General features: G+C 36.6%; 1 protein-coding gene across 1 annotated transcript in view; it reads left to right on the top strand.

Annotated features, from left to right (window-relative positions):
* Nucleotides 1–11,421, top strand: part of Htr2a (5-hydroxytryptamine receptor 2A) — a 63,444-nt gene extending 52,023 nt beyond the window's left edge. The window contains exon 3 of the mRNA XM_020176609.2: nt 10,141–11,421. Within this exon, the coding sequence (XP_020032198.1) occupies nt 10,141–10,940 (800 nt within the window). The 3' untranslated portion in view covers nt 10,941–11,421. The remainder of the gene's footprint in view (nt 1–10,140) is intronic.
* Nucleotides 11,422–18,792: the final 7,371 nt, after the last annotated feature.

Below are 18,792 nucleotides of genomic sequence, written 5' to 3'. Positions count from 1 at the left end.
AGCTACAGCAGGGATTTTTAGACAGAATAAAGTGCCTGTGGAATATTCTTCTCTTTGCCAGTTGTTAGATAATCCTATAGTTACTATTAATGGCATAGCAATTCTCATTTATATTCCTCATGATTATCCTTTAAAAGGGATACTCTTAAGTAATCCTCACATTACAGGAGAAAAAACTCAGAGAGATGTAGTGGCTAGCTTATAGTCATAGGGGATCCAAACTTGGCTTTTCTGATTCCAAGCTAATGGCATTTCTCGTCTACCTTGGTGCCCTTCAAAGTGTATTCTCAGTCCTTAGGGATCCCTGACACTCTTTCAGGAAGTCCAGGGGGTCACTACTGTTTTTAGAATAAAAGGAAGATGCTGTTTGCCTTGCTGCCTCTCATTCTCCATGAAGGCAAGTATGGTTTCTAGATGCGTAGGTGTGTGATAACACAACAGACTAAAGCAGAAACAGCTATGGGAAGCCAGCTGTCTTCTATTAAGCCAGACACTAAAAAGATTTTCAATTATGAAAAAGTGCTGCTTAGGTTTTAGAAAATACACTGTTTTCTTTTTCCTTAAAAATATGCTACTATTCTGGATATGGTAGTGCACATCTGTAATCTCAGCTATGCAAGAGGTGGAGGTAGGAGGATCTCAGCCCAAGTCCATCTGGGCAAGCTCATGAGACCCTATCTAAAAGCAAACTAAAGCAAAAAGGGCTAGGGGTGTGACTCAACTGGTAGAGGCCCTGAATTCAAATAACCCTATCACAAAATAATAATTATATATATATATATATATATATATATATATATATATATATATATATATATATATATATATACATATAGCTGTTTATATAATTTAATATGTAATATATGTATATTTATATTATATATGTATATATATGCTTCTTAAGTTAGGTTTATTACTATCATTTTTAAATGATTTGATAATTATCTTTAAATGTTCTTTTTTAATTTCTAATACAATAGATACTGATATAACCCATGGAAACAAAAACTCTGGAACCCTTGGTAATTGTTTAATGTTTAAGTAGTCCTGAGACCAAATGTTTCAGAACTACTGTTTACATTATAGCACCTTCCCAAAAAAATCCAAAGTAAATGTAGATTTACCTTGAATTTATTTATTTTTTTTAGCAATTCAATGACTGTACTAAACATAGCTTTTCTGCTTACTTTTCTGTACCACCTCCCTCCCTAGTCTCGTTTTGGATTGATGAGTTGATAAATGACAGTGAAAGGTCTTAGATTATAAAGTAACTGATCATAGACTCAAGCACCTTCTTCCTCTCAAATTCCTAAAGTGCCTAATTCAGTGAAGGCTCAGTTAAATATTTGATTGACAGATGCATAAGCAAAGTTGATTGCTATCACAGATAGAGGACCTGCCCAGTGCCTCTGAGAAGCAACAACAAATGTTGTTGCACTTTCCTCTCAATGAATCTTAAAAGTTTACAAAATAATTCAGACCCATTATGTCACTTTTTCTCACCAAAGCCCTGCATGTAAATTAGGGTAGGTGTCTCTTTTTATTATTCCAATTTACACATGAAGTCTTTAAAATAAAGCAACCTAAAGCCACCCAGCTGCTGATGAACAGTCAGGAGACAAACTTGTGTCCTGTGTTTTTAAATTCTATGGTTTCCCCACTATATGATGCTTTAGTTTCCTAATACTTGTTTAATTTACCTGAAAAAGAATTTTGAGAAAAATAACAGGCCTACCTCTAGGTTATGAGTCAGAATAGGCAGGAATAAACTCAGGTCTCCTGATTCCCCCACAGCACCATTTCACAGCCACCTTTCCCCTCGTGATAGCAGCTGTTCAGGTAGTTAACCACTGCGCAGCCTAATAAAATGGGTAGCGCTCTCAGAAGTAAACATAGTCTGTACCAAATAAATTTCCATTTTCCTTCTTCTTGTCTTATGTAACTAACAGCCTCATTACTGTGTTTTCCCAGCACAAATGAAGGGAAGTATCATGGAATTAGTTAGTAATTTTCAACTGTGTCTATAAATGTATTAGAATTCCAGACCCTCTCTTTTTCCTTTCTCCTTCTCATTTGTTTATACCCCAGTCCTACAAGCATTTACTAAGTCCTTGGTATAAGCAGAATTACATTAGATGCTAGAATAGCTGCAATCAGTAAAAGAAAAGATAATCCTACCACTAATGAGATTAAGGTATTAGAAGTGGTACCAGCACAGTATAAGTGATTAAGTAGGCAATGAAGGAAAATAGAGTAACAAGAAGAGTTCTTATTATAGAGAGAAATGATATCGAAAAGGCTTCCCACAAGAGATGTACCTTGAGATATGTCTTGAAAGAAATGTAGGATATAGTTTGAGAATATCATCTCCTCTGCAGCTCCCATACCAACCCCAAATAATCATACATTCAAAGTAAAAGGTGTGCTTTCTATGCAAATGTGACCACAAGACAGGGTGCCTCACTCCCAGATGTCAAACCAGCTGCCACCTCCAAGCCCTGCTACATAGAAATCCTGGAACCCCCACTAGTTTGTGAAGCATTTCAGAAATGGGATGGCATTAAAATTAGTCCAGAGCTGAAATGAGAGGTTACTCTGTATCTTCTCTTTAATGTTTACAGTGACTGTTCCTCCATGATTGCTCTGGGTTTTTAGGAACAGTGCAGCATGCCACAATCATGACCTCCCTCTCACACCTGTAAACGTGAGCTATTCTCTCTCCCTTCTTTCCTATGACAGCCTACCTTTCCAAGTCCCATGCTCTCAAGATTCTTCTATTCTGTGTCATGTCCACTTGAACTTGGACTACTAGCCAACCCTTTAAGGTATTCTAGATAAACAAAATGGGACCACTTACTCTAACAGTAGAACATTGCAGTAAATGAGAGGAGGCACATGTGAAAGGAGACAGTTCTTGAGAACACCTCAAATCATACTATGTGACTAGCCGAACAATCAAGCCATGTGTAATATTCTTCTGAATAATTTGACACATAAGGAAGAGACAAAGACAGAATATTACATGGTTATATCAAAAATTGAGAACATTGAATAATTCTGTTTAAACCAAGCTACAAAGATCTTCTACAGGAGGCTGAGTAGCTAGAAACTGCTTGAGCATCAGAAACACCATGGGTTCTCTGTAGTATAATATGATAGATGTAGTCCATTAGGGTTCTGTATGCCAGAGAGGCCACTGGAAGAACCGACTGCCTGTGGACCTGGATTGTGTGGCCATCTGCCTACTCTCCAGACACTACAACTGTTTCTACACACACCTTGTAGACCAGACTGTCTGCAGTGAGACATGTCACATGCAAAACTCTTCTCCAAATATTCAAAAAGAAACATGCCAAAAATCTGCCCTAATACAAATGGGAAAAATGATATAATACCTTTAAGAGGAAGTTCAACACAGAAGGGCAGGAACAAATTTTTTTCTAAACAAATATTGCTTATGAGCACATTTCTAAATATGCAGTTGAGAAAAGAATACATGTGAAAATTAATATTTCCTGAGCTGCCACCTTTTATTTTTTTAAAAAAGGGAAAAAAGAATGCATGTGTTCTTTGAGTGCATTACATAATATACATTGATTAAAACACTGTTGATAAGTTGAAGTTTGTTATTACAAATATTATTTTGATTGACAAATCATAATTGTATACATTTGTAGGTACAGTGTGAGGTTTTGATATCTGTATACAATGTAGGATGATTAAATCAAGCTAATTAACATATCCATCACCCAAAGTTATTGTATTATTTGTGATTCTAACAGCAAAGCAAAGCTGTGATAATGTATTTTAATTATAGCATATGATTCATGTTCTATTTGGATTTTATAGCACATTATCAGTAAAAAAAAAATGGTAGGTTGAAGGAAGTCTTCCCTAGGACAAGAGAGACAGGGATGAGCTTCTAGGTGTTGCAGTAAGAGGTCATAATCCTCATCTTCAAATCCCAATTCTGTCTCTCCACTTTTTCAGTGCAAGATTGTCATAGTAGGACTGGGAGTTCCATGGTGTAGAGTGTGTGTGCTCTCAATTACTCAGGAGGAAGGAGATAGGAGGCTCATGGTGGAGGCCAGCCTGGGCAAAACTTGAGACCCTATCTGAAAAATTAACTAAAGCTAGGCTGGTGGATGTGGATAAACTGATGGAGTACTTGCCTAACAAGTGCAAGGTCTTGAGTTCAATCTCCAGTACTACCAAAAAGAAGAAGAAAAAAAAGCATAACCCCTTGGCTATGAGACAGAAAGGGAAGGAATAAGGGTTGGGTCAGAAGAGCCAGAGGCCACCTCACTAGGACTCTATGATGGAGGCAATTATGCCACCAGCTTCTGAAGTGCACAACTGCTTAGACCTCAGGGGTCACTGAACTGTTTATTATTTTAATGTCTAACTAGGGTATGGACATTCATATTTTTAGAACTAGCAGAACCTCTGATAATGAAGTTTTTTAAAAAAAGTTTCCCAGATTATTCTACTACACAACCAAAGTAGGGAATAACTGCTGTATATGAAAGAAAAAGGGTTGATTGTAAGATTTTGTTTGTAAACTATCTAGCCTCAAAGAATAATATCTCACAGAGGAGAAAGAGAGAGAGAAATTCTGTACATGCAACATCAGTGCAATTCAGTCGTTATTAATCATGTTGGAGAATGGAACTTTTTTCTTTCTTGAAGGAGACATAGATAGATAGGTAGATAAATAAATAGATAGATATAGATATACAGATTTTAGAACTATTACAGACTTCCAAAACACAATGTTAAGGATTGGCTACTCATGGACTTTTATATCACCACAAAATAACACATGAACAGGCCTTTTTAAAAAAACAACTTGAAGCTGGGGGTTGTGCTCCATGCCTGTAATCCCAGCACTTGGGAAGGTAAAGCAGGAAGATCACATGTTCAAGGCCAGCCTGGATTATAGGGCAAGACCTTCAAAAAAATATATGGACCTGAAGAATTAAGTAAGAGTCTCAATTTTTTTGCCCCTAAATTTTTGTGTGACTCTAAATAAATTAATCTAAACTTGTTAGGCCCAGTTTTCATATCTATAGGGTGAAACTTTTATCAATACATAGGGCAGTGTGAGTAGTGTTTTTTATTATTTTGTAAAAATAAAAATCAATATAGAGTAAATGTGGATCTATGTGAAAACACCTTGAATGTTTTGATTATTGGTTCCATTCAGAATCCATTGAAGAAGAAATACTCAACCTCGTACGTAACTGACCTGCTTACCCAGCCCTCATTTTGATGTACATCTGCCTTGTGCACAGACCACTGATTGTGAGGAATTTAGCAACGCTTGAGTGTTAACACTGCCGGAAGGTCAATGAGCCCCAGTCCCAGTTGCCCTATTTACTCAATTCCTCTCTCTCTTCAGTAGAAGGATTACCCTGCAGTATTTATGTGTGGTGCTTTCTGTCAAACTGCTCATAAATCCCTTCTTATAACTTGAAAAACTAGCATGTGTTAAAATGCAAACAAAAGGTAGCAGCTTGAAAGGAATTGAAAACTATGAGCCAAATTTTTGACCATTTTCACAAAAGCCCTGAAATATGTATTTCTGCTCCTCCATCCCCTACTCCACTGGAGGCCCCTAGGATTCCCAGTATCCTGGTCCCAATGGGAACCTTGCTACCTAGTGAGGGAATCTTCTTGTTTCTTAGGCGAGTACCTTGTCCTAGAAGTGCCATCAGTGCTAAGATATTAAATCATAAAAGCATTAAGAATAGGGCCCATCTTTCACCCTCACTGATTTATAGTGAGGTCCTTTATCCAGCCATGGTAAAACATTAATTAGAGATGCAAACGTTTTGTGCAAAGAGTAAGTAGAGCTATGCTAAAAGAAAGGCACCAACCAAAGCCTTTGTATGCTTCGGTGTCCATGTTTCCCATTCATTTCACTGTCTGAATTTTAATGGAAAGAAATAAAAATGTGCATGGAGGATCCAATACTGAGAGTGCATTTTGATTGCTGTTTTCTACTCTTTTGAATAAAATATATTAAACAAAATGCAGAGTCACGTAGTTCAAGTTACTGTCTGCTTGTTCATAAAGGGAAAATGCTTCATATGCGGAAATTTCAAGTGAGAGGAGATGTCAGGTCTCCAAAAGCAGCTATTATCAAACAAAGCAGCCAGAAAATTAATGCCCTGGAGATGGCTATGACTGTGATCTTGGGTATCAGCCAGTGTCTTCATCTCTCTTGGTAGGAGCGTGTTTGTACCCACAATGCCTATCCAAGTGTTCTAGCTCTTTGACATACATTTCTTCCCCTCTTTATAGACTATTGCTTTAACTTTGTGGTTAATCTATTCACAAACAATTACTGGTCACTCACCATAAGTGACACACTGAAAAAGAATGGCATATGACAGCATTCAGTGGTTTTTTTGTTAAGTGTAAAGAGAAATAGGCCATTTAAAGACCTATCATCTTGATTCTCACCCTCCAAATCAAGGTCTCCCTTCCAGACACAGAACTGCCTATAACCCCTTGCCACATCCTCTTTTTGAGTGACTGTTTATTCTAGGCATCTAAAGAGAGGGAATCCCCATGTCAGTATGTGAGTGTGAATAGCTCCACCACTCCTTTCCCTCCAGGGCTGCAGAAATTGAAACATTCTGGACTGGGTTGGGCATGTGAGTATGTGTTGTCCTAAACAATGTCATAGTTCTGATTCCAAAAGATTGAAGAATTTGGCATTTTAGTTAAACCCACATTCTGGTTAGTTGAAAACTGCCACTTATTATAAATTACCAGGTTGCAAACAAATTGGGCAAAAGGCTTTCAATTTAGTAACTTCCTTTGCATTAATCAGGATAATGAACATCCAAGAATTTAATAACAAAATCATACACCTTTTTGGACACTTGATATTTTGCTTATGTATATCATGACTAATAGTAATGGCTGTAATTCATCACATTAGGAAGGTAATCAACAGCTTTAGGTATACCAAATTAAAATTGATTGAGACCCTCTGTGACCCTGGCAAAAACTAATAATTATATCATTATATAGTCAATACCCAAAACTCTTTTGTATTTTCTTTTGGTTTATGAAGATCTATTATATAAAGTATAATAAATACAAACCAAGCAAAATAGATGAGAACAAACTATGTTGATATATTTTATCCAAATAATTCTGCAGATAAAGTTATTCTCATGTTTGTCTGCCATTGGTGGAACATCTCCTTTGAATTAGATACTGTCTTGGGTGCTCTGCATATTTCACCATTTTATTCTCTCTGTATATCCATGAAGGCATATTGGTGCTAGCCCCATATTATACATGAAGAACTGAGCATCATGAATAGGTGAAGTGACCAGTCCAGGAGCCCAGTGCCATAGCCAAGACTCAAATCAAGGACTGTCTCAAATGGATGGGCAATGTATCTATTCTAACAAGTGAGCAACTATCCTGTCTAACGAGACTTTGTGGATGAGTATAGGAAACATCTCTCATGGATATATGCTCAAACATTGGAAGAAAATACACTCTTCTTAGAAATCATGTATTAGCTTTGATGATCCAGGTGTTTTTGAAGGATAAGCAAAACTGGTGGGCATTTAAGGGTCTCAGAGGATGTTCTTCTGAGAACAACAACTCTTGATCCACAGAATGCTCCCAAAATGTGCCAGGGACAAAGAAGAATGAAGGAAATGAAGAGTCATTAGCCACAATAAGCGTCCTCAAGAAGAACCCACATGTCATTTATCTCCACCTTCCAAGGAAATTGGTATGGCCTTGTATAGAAAAGAAACAAATATCTTCAATTAAGCCTGTGAAGATAATAGCAAATGTCACCCAGAAAGATTCTTGTCAAACATTTCACCAGCTCAAGCTCAGGTTCCTCCTTGTGTGAGGAGACACAAGGTTAGGGCAGTCATATATGTGATTGGGTAGAACTTAGCTCTTCCGACTATGAAAAAGTTAGATCATAACCATCAAAGGAACATTTTCCAAAAAGATTGCAAGAGTCAAACAGTGGCCCCTGACTCTGGACTTAACTAGTACTTTTGGCTATGTTAGACTCCACAGTGTGGCCAGAAGCAGTATCAGGACATTAATTTTTACAGCATGGGGGAGCTGAAAATTTGGGAGTAGAAAGGAAACTTCTCTGTTTCTACCATAGTGTTCCTGCATTGTTTACTCCTTTGCAAGGCAAGGAACCTTGAACTAAGTTATAGTTAGTTTATGCTTCTTCTCCTTTCCCATTACCCTGATTCTTCCTTTATGGCAGAGAAACAAGTCATCTCATGATTGCCTTGGCCTGACTCAACCTCTCTGGCATCTGCAGAGCTTCAGAAAGGAGTCAAAACTGTACAACCTGGCCAGTTGAATCTCCCTTAAATAAGGAAAATGAGCATAATCAAAGAACAAATGTCACCTTTCCTCATCTCTGCCCCTCTTCTGCCTGAGCCCTGGGCTGAAGGAGTTTACCAAACCCCAAAATTTAAGTTGCAGAGTAACTGATTATAATTCTCATAATTCCCATATTTTGTCACATTCTGTAATTAACTTAAATTTATCAATAAAAGTCTATGGCTGCCTTATATTTGCAATTCACACTTATGAATACTTACCTACTAAAAATATACAATGACTTGTGGGACAATTGGAAATTCAAAAACTAACTATACTTAATAATATTAAGGAAATATTAAATTTCTATCTAAGAGTGAGATTGCTATTGTGATAATATTAGATTTTCTAAAAGTGTGTAGCTTTTAAATCTTCACAATAAAATATTTCCAGATTGAACTACATGATATCTGTGATTTGCTTCAAAATAACATAGGAGGAGTGGGAGCAGGTGGAAGTATGTGTGAAACAAGACTGGACTTGAAGTCATAATGCTTAAAGCTGGGTGACAGGTTCATTGTGCTAGTTTTTTATTCTTTTTGGTTTTAGACATATGTTAAAATTTTTCCATAATAAGAGTTTTTTTTAAGAACCCAAATTGGTTAGGGTTATTTTTAATTAATATTAGAAAATCAAATCTTTCAAAAATACTTTAAAACATATGCCATCAGGAAGATCTAAAACTGTACCTAAAATACTACAAATGTATACTTCATATGTATCTATAAATGGAAGAAGAAATGTAAATTATAGTTGCCCTGAGTCGCTGAAAATATACATTGTTTTTCTTTATTCATGATTGCTTTTTTTTGTATTTTCCAAAATTGCTAGAAATATACCACATTTGTAGCATTACAAAGTTATTTTTATATGTAAGCTTTGCTTGTGACATGTTAGGTGATAAAAAGAATTACAGAACTGTTTATGAGATAGAGTCCCAATTCTGTTTTACAGTGTGTACACATGGTGTATGTGTGGGTGTGGGTGTGTGTTGTGTGAATGTGTGTGTGTATTTAAAATAAATGGTGTTAAATTGTTAATAGTAGTTATCTCTGTATGGTGGTATGTTATTGCTCATTTTTATTTGTGTTTCTTTGCCTATGTGTTTCTTCGATTAATAAGTAAAATGTTATAATCAAAAAAATGGTGTGAAAAATTAAAGCTATTTTTAGTATAGTTCTTTATAAGTTAAAGACTAAATAGAACAGTATAACAGACAAGGAACTATGTAGTATTGTGTTCAACTTTTCATCACTGTAACAAATATTTGAGAAATGATTTAAAGGAGAGAGATTTATTTTGGCTCACAGATTCAGAGCTTTTAGCTCATGGTTGCTGTTCCATTGTTTGGAGCCTGGGCCTGTGATGAGGCAGTAGATCATGGCAAGAAGGCATGGTAGAGTGGTTGCTGACTTCATGACAGTCAGGAAACAAAAAGAGACAAACAGGAAGAGGCCAGGACAAGATATAACCCCTAAAGTTGTCCTATGTGACCTACTTCCTCCAACTGGGCACACTCTCCTAAAGTTTCCACAATCCTCCAAAATAGAGTTACCAGCTGGGGACCAAGGCTACACACATGAGCCTTTGAGGGACATTTTATATTGAAACCATAATAAACATACACTCATAAAATAGGTAAGTCCAAAGGATTATGAATTCTCATCAAAACTACATGTTAAGCTTTTAAACAAGGCTCATGCCTTTATATACTTAATAAACCTGTTTTCATTTTCTGTCCATCTCCAGGTATATCCATGCCAATCCCAGTCTTTGGGCTGCAGGATGACTCCAAGGTCTTTAAGGAGGGAAGCTGCCTACTTGCAGATGATAACTTTGTCCTGATTGGCTCCTTTGTGTCATTTTTCATCCCCTTAACCATCATGGTGATCACCTATTTTTTAACTATCAAATCACTTCAGAAAGAAGCTACTTTGTGTGTGAGTGATCTCGGCATGCGGGCCAAGTTAGCTTCTTTCAGCTTCCTCCCTCAAAGTTCCCTGTCTTCAGAAAAGCTCTTCCAGAGGTCTATCCACAGGGAGCCTGGGGCCTATGCAGGCAGGAGGACTATGCAGTCCATCAGCAACGAGCAAAAAGCTTGCAAGGTGCTGGGCATCGTCTTCTTTCTGTTTGTGGTGATGTGGTGCCCATTCTTCATCACGAACATCATGGCTGTCATGTGCAAAGAGTCTTGCAACGAAGATGTCATCGGAGCCCTACTCAATGTGTTCGTGTGGATCGGTTACCTCTCTTCAGCCGTCAACCCACTCGTCTACACACTGTTCAATAAAACCTACAGGTCTGCCTTTTCACGGTACATTCAGTGTCAGTACAAAGAAAACAAAAAACCATTGCAATTAATTTTAGTGAACACTATACCGGCATTGGCCTATAAGTCTAGTCAACTCCAAGCAGGACAGAAAAAGAATTCAAAGAAAGATGTCCAGACAACAGATAAGGACTGCTCCATGGTTGCTCTAGGAAAACAACATTCAGAAGATACTTGTACGGACATCGACACCGCGAATGAAAAGGTTAGCTGTGTGTGATAGACTGGTTGTCATGGCAACCGAGGAGCACAAGCTGAACAAGTTTCCCCCTACTGGGGGGAAAAATAGAATGACTGGAAAAAAATAAGCCAGTCTAGTGGAACCAACAATAATATCTACATGCCTCATCACATTGTGTCAATGAAAAGCAGGGCTAAATGCCACAAAATGTGCACTTGGAAAATGTTCTCCTGGCATTTCAGCTGTGAGCTTTATGATAGTTTTAACATTGTCAATGATGTCTTTAAAATAATTAGCTTTTACTGTACAATTATAATGAGGCCCTAAATAACTCTAAACTGACTTTTATGATCAAATAGAAACCTTGCTGCTATGTTGTTGGTTGATAGCATGGAACTGAGTTGGCTACCTATTGCTGTAAATAAAAATAGCTATACATAGTGAAAATTTTGTTGAATATAATGGCCTCTTAAAAAAAGAAAAATTCTCTTTATAACTCACCATGACACATACTTTGAAAAAGACAGTATTATGAAATCTATATTGCTACAATAATTAAATGAAATACTTGACAACATTTTTCATTCCTGCTTTTTCATAGATTCCATTTTGAAATATTTGTAAGATTGTTGGCATTTGTGCATTTCAAGTTAATTCTTCTCAGAAGTAAAAAGATTTTAAATGTTATTGAATAACTATTGCTGCTTTTTCTTCTATTTCTTGTGCTTTACTCTGTATTTCCAATATGGTCTTGTTTAGTACTTGTTCTTCTATGTAAACTATCAAAAGGATAATTTAACATTACCAAATACATTTCTAGAAATTGCTTCTCTGAGACAGCACCATTAGAGGTATTTGATAACTTGCTATGAAACGACTACATTGCATACATACTCTTTTGAGCAGTAAACAGTATGTTGATATTACTGTATCAGGGTTGAAGAATAAACTCAGGTTTCTGGCTGTCGGCAGTAGTAGCATCTAAGGATATATCTGTAAGATGCAGATGACTTTCCTACTGACACTTATCAGATAAAATGGATGCTTTCAGAACAATTTATAATATTTATTAAAACCATTCGACTTGGTTGGACAATTATCTATTGAGTATATACTTTTGGGTGGAGGAATTTTCTAGGTACTAGAGATATAAATTAAAACAAGATCCTTGCCCCTGGGCTAGCAGAGTGGCTCAGGTGGTAAGAGCATCTACCTAGCAAATGTAAGACCCTAAGTTCAAACCCCAGTGCTGGGGGAAGGAAGGGGGATGGGGAAGATCCTTGCCCCTAAAGAAAATGACTAAAGTAAAATGGTCATTGTAAAAACTACAAACAAACTTATTTTGAGAATCAGTTCAATTTATTCCTTCTTACCTGGTTCAGAAACAAGTTTGTTTCAACTTTGAGAGTAGTTTTCTCAGTTAGTTTCTCTGATTGGCTACCAATGGATGCCAAAAAAACAAGGAAGGGGAAAATATCACCTGAGAATTGAACTTTACAATTGATATGGAAATATGCACCTCAGTCTGGACACAACTTATGACTACCAAAGTTTTGAACAAAATTTTTGTTCCATCTCTCTAAAAATGCACTTATTTTAGAATTAAAAATTAGATTCCACGATTAAAAAAAATACTGTAATTTGTTGTGAAAAAGCTTAACAGTGGTTAATTCACCTTGATGGTGTAATATTCAAGATTAAATTGTACATCTTTGTTGAAACAGATACTAGATACATTATTACAATGCCGAAGACTTTCTGTTAAATATAAAATTGTTTTTGCCCTAAACATTTGTAAAAAAAAATCTATCAATTTTAAAATTAAAGAAAGTAGAGAGCATCATTGTATAATTTGGAATGCATTTAGGTTGTCCTAATTACGTTCTTATAGATATGCTGAGTTATGGCTCACCACTTCAAAGCTAGAATCTGTAATATGACACTGATACCAAGGTTGCATTTACACTAAACTCCTCTTTACATTACACCATACTCATGAAGATACAAATCTTAAAAAGTCTCTGCTCTAATGTATTTTGCCTTAGTTTTAAACTCCACACATCATCATATATTAGAGAAAAGATTACAGATTCTACCCAATATACTCAATCTTGTTCAGAACATAAATCTTGAACATAAATCCTGCCTGACAGATGTCTTTTGACTACACATATATTACAAGTGTGTATGTGTTTTTTCTCTCCATAAATATCTACTCAAGTGTATATAAGATAAATGTGTATCTGTATATATGTACAGATATGTTCCCATGCACTTTATTCAATATTTATATATTTATATGGAGGAAAAGCAAGTCAATGAAAACACTCAATATATACACATGTGTGCATGTTTGTACTATGTCAATTTAAATGTGAATTCACATTCTAATATTTCTATGACCTTCCATTACTGACGAAAGAGGTTAGAGTGTAACACAGGTATACCCTTTAAATAAACTGGAAGTTGCTCTGGTTTTATGGAAGGACTTTAACACAATTCTATGAGGGTGGTGAAACAATAGTCCAAATATATATATATAAACATATATATATATACATATATAAACATATATATATACACATATATATATGTAGTTTATTGATCTTAAATCAAATGGTAACTTGGGGCCCTTTGTTGAGTCTGGGGACTTCCTGACTACTATGGCTTTTTAAATATCCTCCTCACCCCAGTGTAACACTCCTCAAATGACCTATGGGTCCAGAAATGAAAGAATTCACTCTTAGCCAATACTATAAAAACAGAGTAACAAACCTTGCTGTACTTTAAATGGATAGATTCTTCTACTTTTAAAGAGAGGAATTAAATGCCATAGTTAAGGAAAACTCTTTTTAACGCGTATGTAATCTGTTTGGCCACAGCGCCATCTCATGGTCATTTGTTTAAATGCTACCATAGCCAAATCTAAGTTACTGTCCTGCTTTTAGCAAAGGGTGCTTCTCCCATTTGTGCATCACTGAAACATATTTATTAAGTGTTAAATTATTCTGTGCCATATGTAACAAATACCGTGAAGTTTATTTTATGTACTGATTTTAATCTATTCTAAAAGACTTCAAGAATGAATGATTAATTGTAAATAAAGTATACTCAAAAATGAATGCAATTTTTTGTGAGTCTGGAGCTGTGTCTACTAAAAGGAATTGCCCAAAACCTTTCAGGTCATCAGACTGGGAATTCCAGGTTACATACTGATATTTTGAAATTAAGAAATCTGTGCTTCTGGAACTCAGCCACATCATGGTGCCATGACCGGCCTGGACCAATTGGCTTTATGTTTAGCTTCCAGTGATCTACAGAAGACAAATGCTCTGTGCTTGATCACTGTGTCTGGTTCTACACAGCCTGGGAACATAGAGAACCACTGATGCCTCAAGACATGCACACAGGTGTGCACATGCACAAATACATTACCATGTGAACACATACACTCCTTCACAGGACCCAAAGTAAGCCAAGGAGACCTAGTATCATTAGATAAACTGGAAATTTGTCCTGATTCACCACCACCTTTATGTGTGGCTTCAAGTCAGTCAAGACAAACAGTCATCTCAAAAAACAAGGTGAGTATCATGGCATACATCCATAATCCCAGCTACGCAAGAGGCATAGGTAGGAGGATCTCAGGCCAAGTCAAGCCTGAGATGAAAACGTGAGATTCTATCTAAAAAAACAACTAAAGAAAAAGGTGAAGCAAGGCTCAAGTGTTAGAGCACCTGCCTAGCAAGCACAAGGCCCTGAATTCAAACTCCAGTACTGAAAATAAACAGATAGATAAACAAAAACTTTTTACTTCTGCTTTGTCCCTGCCATGATACAGAGTTCCCTTCATTGGACTCTTCATTGCTTTCATCAAAATTTACCCATCCTATGTCCTTATTTCTCATGTCTCTGCTCTCTTGTGGGGTATAATGAGTAACTGAAGTTGATAAAACATGGTGCTGCATTCACATCTCGAGCTGTGCACCTGGACCATAATCCAAAAGACAATCATTTTAGACACCAAGAAGACAAGAAAGAAATTTGAGCGCAATAAATGTTTTGCTGGTATCCCTCTAATGACCTACAGAAAAAAAAGTACTCTCAGACACTATAATTTATAAAAAATTTTATAACAGCATTGAATTTTAATTCACAATAATAACTTTGAAAGAAACAACCACAGCCTGTAAGATTTCATTCCAAGTAGGAAATTAGTTAATTACTAAGGTTTCCCTCAAGTTTAATAGCCAATGGTATTTATCACAGTAAATATGTAATAGTTTTACTATTCTTTGTTAATTTCTGATTATTTTCATGTGGTTTGTGCAAACAAATGATGCCTCCCCCCTCCCCCACCAATAATATGCACCCCAATCTTAGGTCTGTCCTTCATTTTTTTGTATTTGACACCAGTGTGTTCACATAAGCTAACACATTATAGGCCATCTTCCTACCTAATTGGAGACTCTTTTCATGTGGCCCAACTGCAGACAAAGGAAATTTAGGTCCAGTCTACTTCACATCTGACCTTGAACAAGTCTCAGCCTCTCTTCCCTCAAGTGCAGAATAAAGGACTTAGAGATAATGTTCTCATCAGGATTCACTTGAACACTGTCAAGAGACCAGTCAAGACTTTGATGAACAGCTTCATGTGCAAAGATCACTCTAGAACTCACAACTCTCACTTTCTCTTAAATTCTCTAGATGAATCTCAAATGAGTGATAACTACCTTTTATACAAAAATCATGAGATAAATCAAATTATTATGTAAGGAGTTTCTAAGAGATGAGACTAGGAGGCATCTCTCAACATAAGTGTTCTTGCTAACCTTCTCATAGTTGGCCTTTCCTTTGTGCAGTTTCATAGCTGCTATGAGACACCGTGTTGCTCTTTCTAACAGCCTCCCCCTTCTCCAGCTTCCTAAAGAACAATTCTTCCCACTATTTGAGCTCGGTTTCCTTGAAGGGTTAAAATTTAAAAGCCCAAATAGATTTAGCACTCATGGTGCAGAGCATCTCTTTTTAAAAAGCTAGATCTTTGTTGAAATTGAGCCAAGGCCATTTAAGTTTTGTTTATAATTAAGAATATGAGATCTTAAAAATGATGTTTACTCTGTCATCTAGAGAACAGCACAGCATGTACTTCCTGTCCTATATTTCTTTCTAATATTGAAAAGTAATATATGCATTATTCATCTTGTCTTAGTTGGAGTGACCCTAAGAGCAGAGCCAAGGCTTGGGTGCAGATCACTGATACGGGAGGTGACCCTGGAAAACAAATAGAATTAGACAAGGAAGAAGGAAAAATCTACTTCAGTGTGTGATATCAAATGTGTCGGGCATGGAATCAAGATGCATTTAAGTTGGATTGAACCCTCAGTGCTGCAAACTCATTTATTCTCACAACAGATTTGTTAGTGAAAGTCCACTATGTGTACATAACACATGATTACATGTGGGATGTCTGGGGGTGAAAGTTCTCTTCCAAAAAATTGAAAAAGATATTGTGTGGGGAGATTGTCGCCACACAAACGCATGTTTATTTTGTTCAACACTCTGACTTTATCACGAATTAGCCTATTGAATACATGGATTACTTAACAGACCAACCCAATGATACCGCTGGAGAGACTGCATATGGCCAGATGCCCTCTGGGGCAATGCCACCACCTGGCTGAAGCTGGTGTTTCAGGAAGTTTAAACAATGGTGAAAAGCAGAGCTGTGTGGGCCAATGGAGAAAATGTGAATAATGCAGAATTTAGAAATTAGTTTTAAAGGAGAAAAATGAAGGTGAGAAAATAAAATACCACTATTTCCAGGCTCTAGTGTTGAAGTTCTGTAGGTCCAGGTTCTCAATGGAGATTATAAAGAACGCTATGTAAAAGACGGGTTAAGTCAACCAGACAAGCAAACAAAGAAGAAATTTATAAAAGAAGAATAAAGGAAACTTTAAAAAGCACAAGCTATGATAAAAATCAAAATGAATTTGCTTAGCATGTACACACTTACTAATTTGTCTCTCTGATACTCTGAAAATAGGATATATTTATTTTTCACTTAATTCATAGAAATTAGATGGTGAGTTTTTTCTGAATCAGAAGAAAAATAGACAATGTTAGTTGTTCATGAGTGATGTGATTCTGATAAAATTAAGACAACTAAACATTTTAAGACTAAGGAGCAAGAAAAATGATTTGCATGAAAATGTCATGCTTTAGTCAGCTTTCCAACATAATCACCAGAGAACTTGACAATAATTAATTCATCCCCACACTTCTGTATAGTAGAATGGGAAAATGTGATGCAATGACATTTGGTCCTGTTCCCATCTACCAGGTAGACCTGACCAAGGCCAGAAACTTATTAGGACTGTTCAAAGAGAACAAGGCTTGCCACACTGTCACTATCATGATACAAATATTCCAATTTATATCAAGCATGATAAAGAAAACATTGAAGCTAGAAGTCCATTTATGCAATATTCTGCTTTGAGAAATTTGCAGTAATGACTTCAAAAGACAAATGAACTACTACTTTGATGTTTTTTTTATTTGAATTAAGTATCAGCTCCTATTGCTAATGGCTATGAGTGGTCTTTCTTTGTTCTAAGAATTCAAGCGAAGTAAAGCCAATCACTTGAAAGTAGGTGACAAGGTGCATCAAAAGCAGTGATTCATGCCTATAATCCTAACTACTCAGGAAGCAGTGATGAGGAAGTTGGCAGTTTAAGACCAGCCCAGACAAAAAACAAGACGCTATCTCAAAAACACCCAAAATACACACACACACACACACACACACACACACACACACACACAAAACGGCATAAATTTGCAGTGTTTTGACATCTCTTTGAGATAGTGAAATCAAGCCCAGAATCATCCAATCTACTTACCTTCCTATAAGGAGGGAGACTAGAAGAAGAAATACAGACGGAATATATTGTTGCTAACATTCATTGAACAATGATTTTTTTCTAAGAGTCTCCACATATGTAATCACACCAACATAACCAGTGGGGAAACTGGGTGTCAGAGGGAAATTTAATCAATTTCAAGACTAGATGAAGAATAGAATTCAAACGCAGATTTGTGTGACTACTACATGTGTACTAGTTCCTATTTCCAATGCACTAGTGGTCAGAAAATATTTTTTTTATAAAGACCTTTTATGGTTTGGATCTAAAATGTCCCCCAAAGGCTTGGTTATCAGCCCATGGCACTATTGGGAGTTGGTGCAAACTTTAGGGGCCTATTTGGAGGAAGTAGGCATTGGGGTCATGCCCCCCAAGGGGATATTTGGGACCCTGTCCCCTCTCCCCGACAGACACTTCTCCTCTCTCTGCTTTCTGGCTGCCATGAGGCAAGGAGCTTTGCTTCACCACACACTCCCTGCCATATTCTTCCCCACCAAAGGCCCAAAGTCATAGGGCCAGGTGACCATGGACTGACTTTATGAAACCATGAGCCAAAATAAATCTTTCCTCCTTTTGCTTAACTCAGTTATTTTTTTAACAGCAACAGAAAGCTGATACATTAACCAAATAGTTTGTTTTAGGTTTGGTGGGCCATACAATCTGCAACAATCATTCAGCTCTGCTATTGTGGTAAGAATGCAGCCACAGACAATATGCAAATGAGAAGACATGACTGTGTTCCAATAAAACTTTATTCACAAAAATAAATTATAGGACAGATTAAGCCCATGGGTCATACATAGGAGGCCAACCCCTGGACTATAACATCCAACATCAATAATAGTAATTACAACAGACACAACAGCATACACTACTTCTGCCATGCAAACTATTTGTTTGGACCCTTGTGGAATATCAAGTATTGTGGTAGTTACTTTATCACTTCACATAATCTTACAGTGCTAACACTG

This window comes from Castor canadensis, chromosome 10 (assembly GCF_047511655.1).
Source record: "Castor canadensis chromosome 10, mCasCan1.hap1v2, whole genome shotgun sequence".
Lineage (NCBI taxonomy): Eukaryota > Metazoa > Chordata > Mammalia > Rodentia > Castoridae > Castor > Castor canadensis.
Note: the sequence above shows the minus strand (reverse complement) of the source record. Positions and strands in the feature narration are given on the sequence as shown.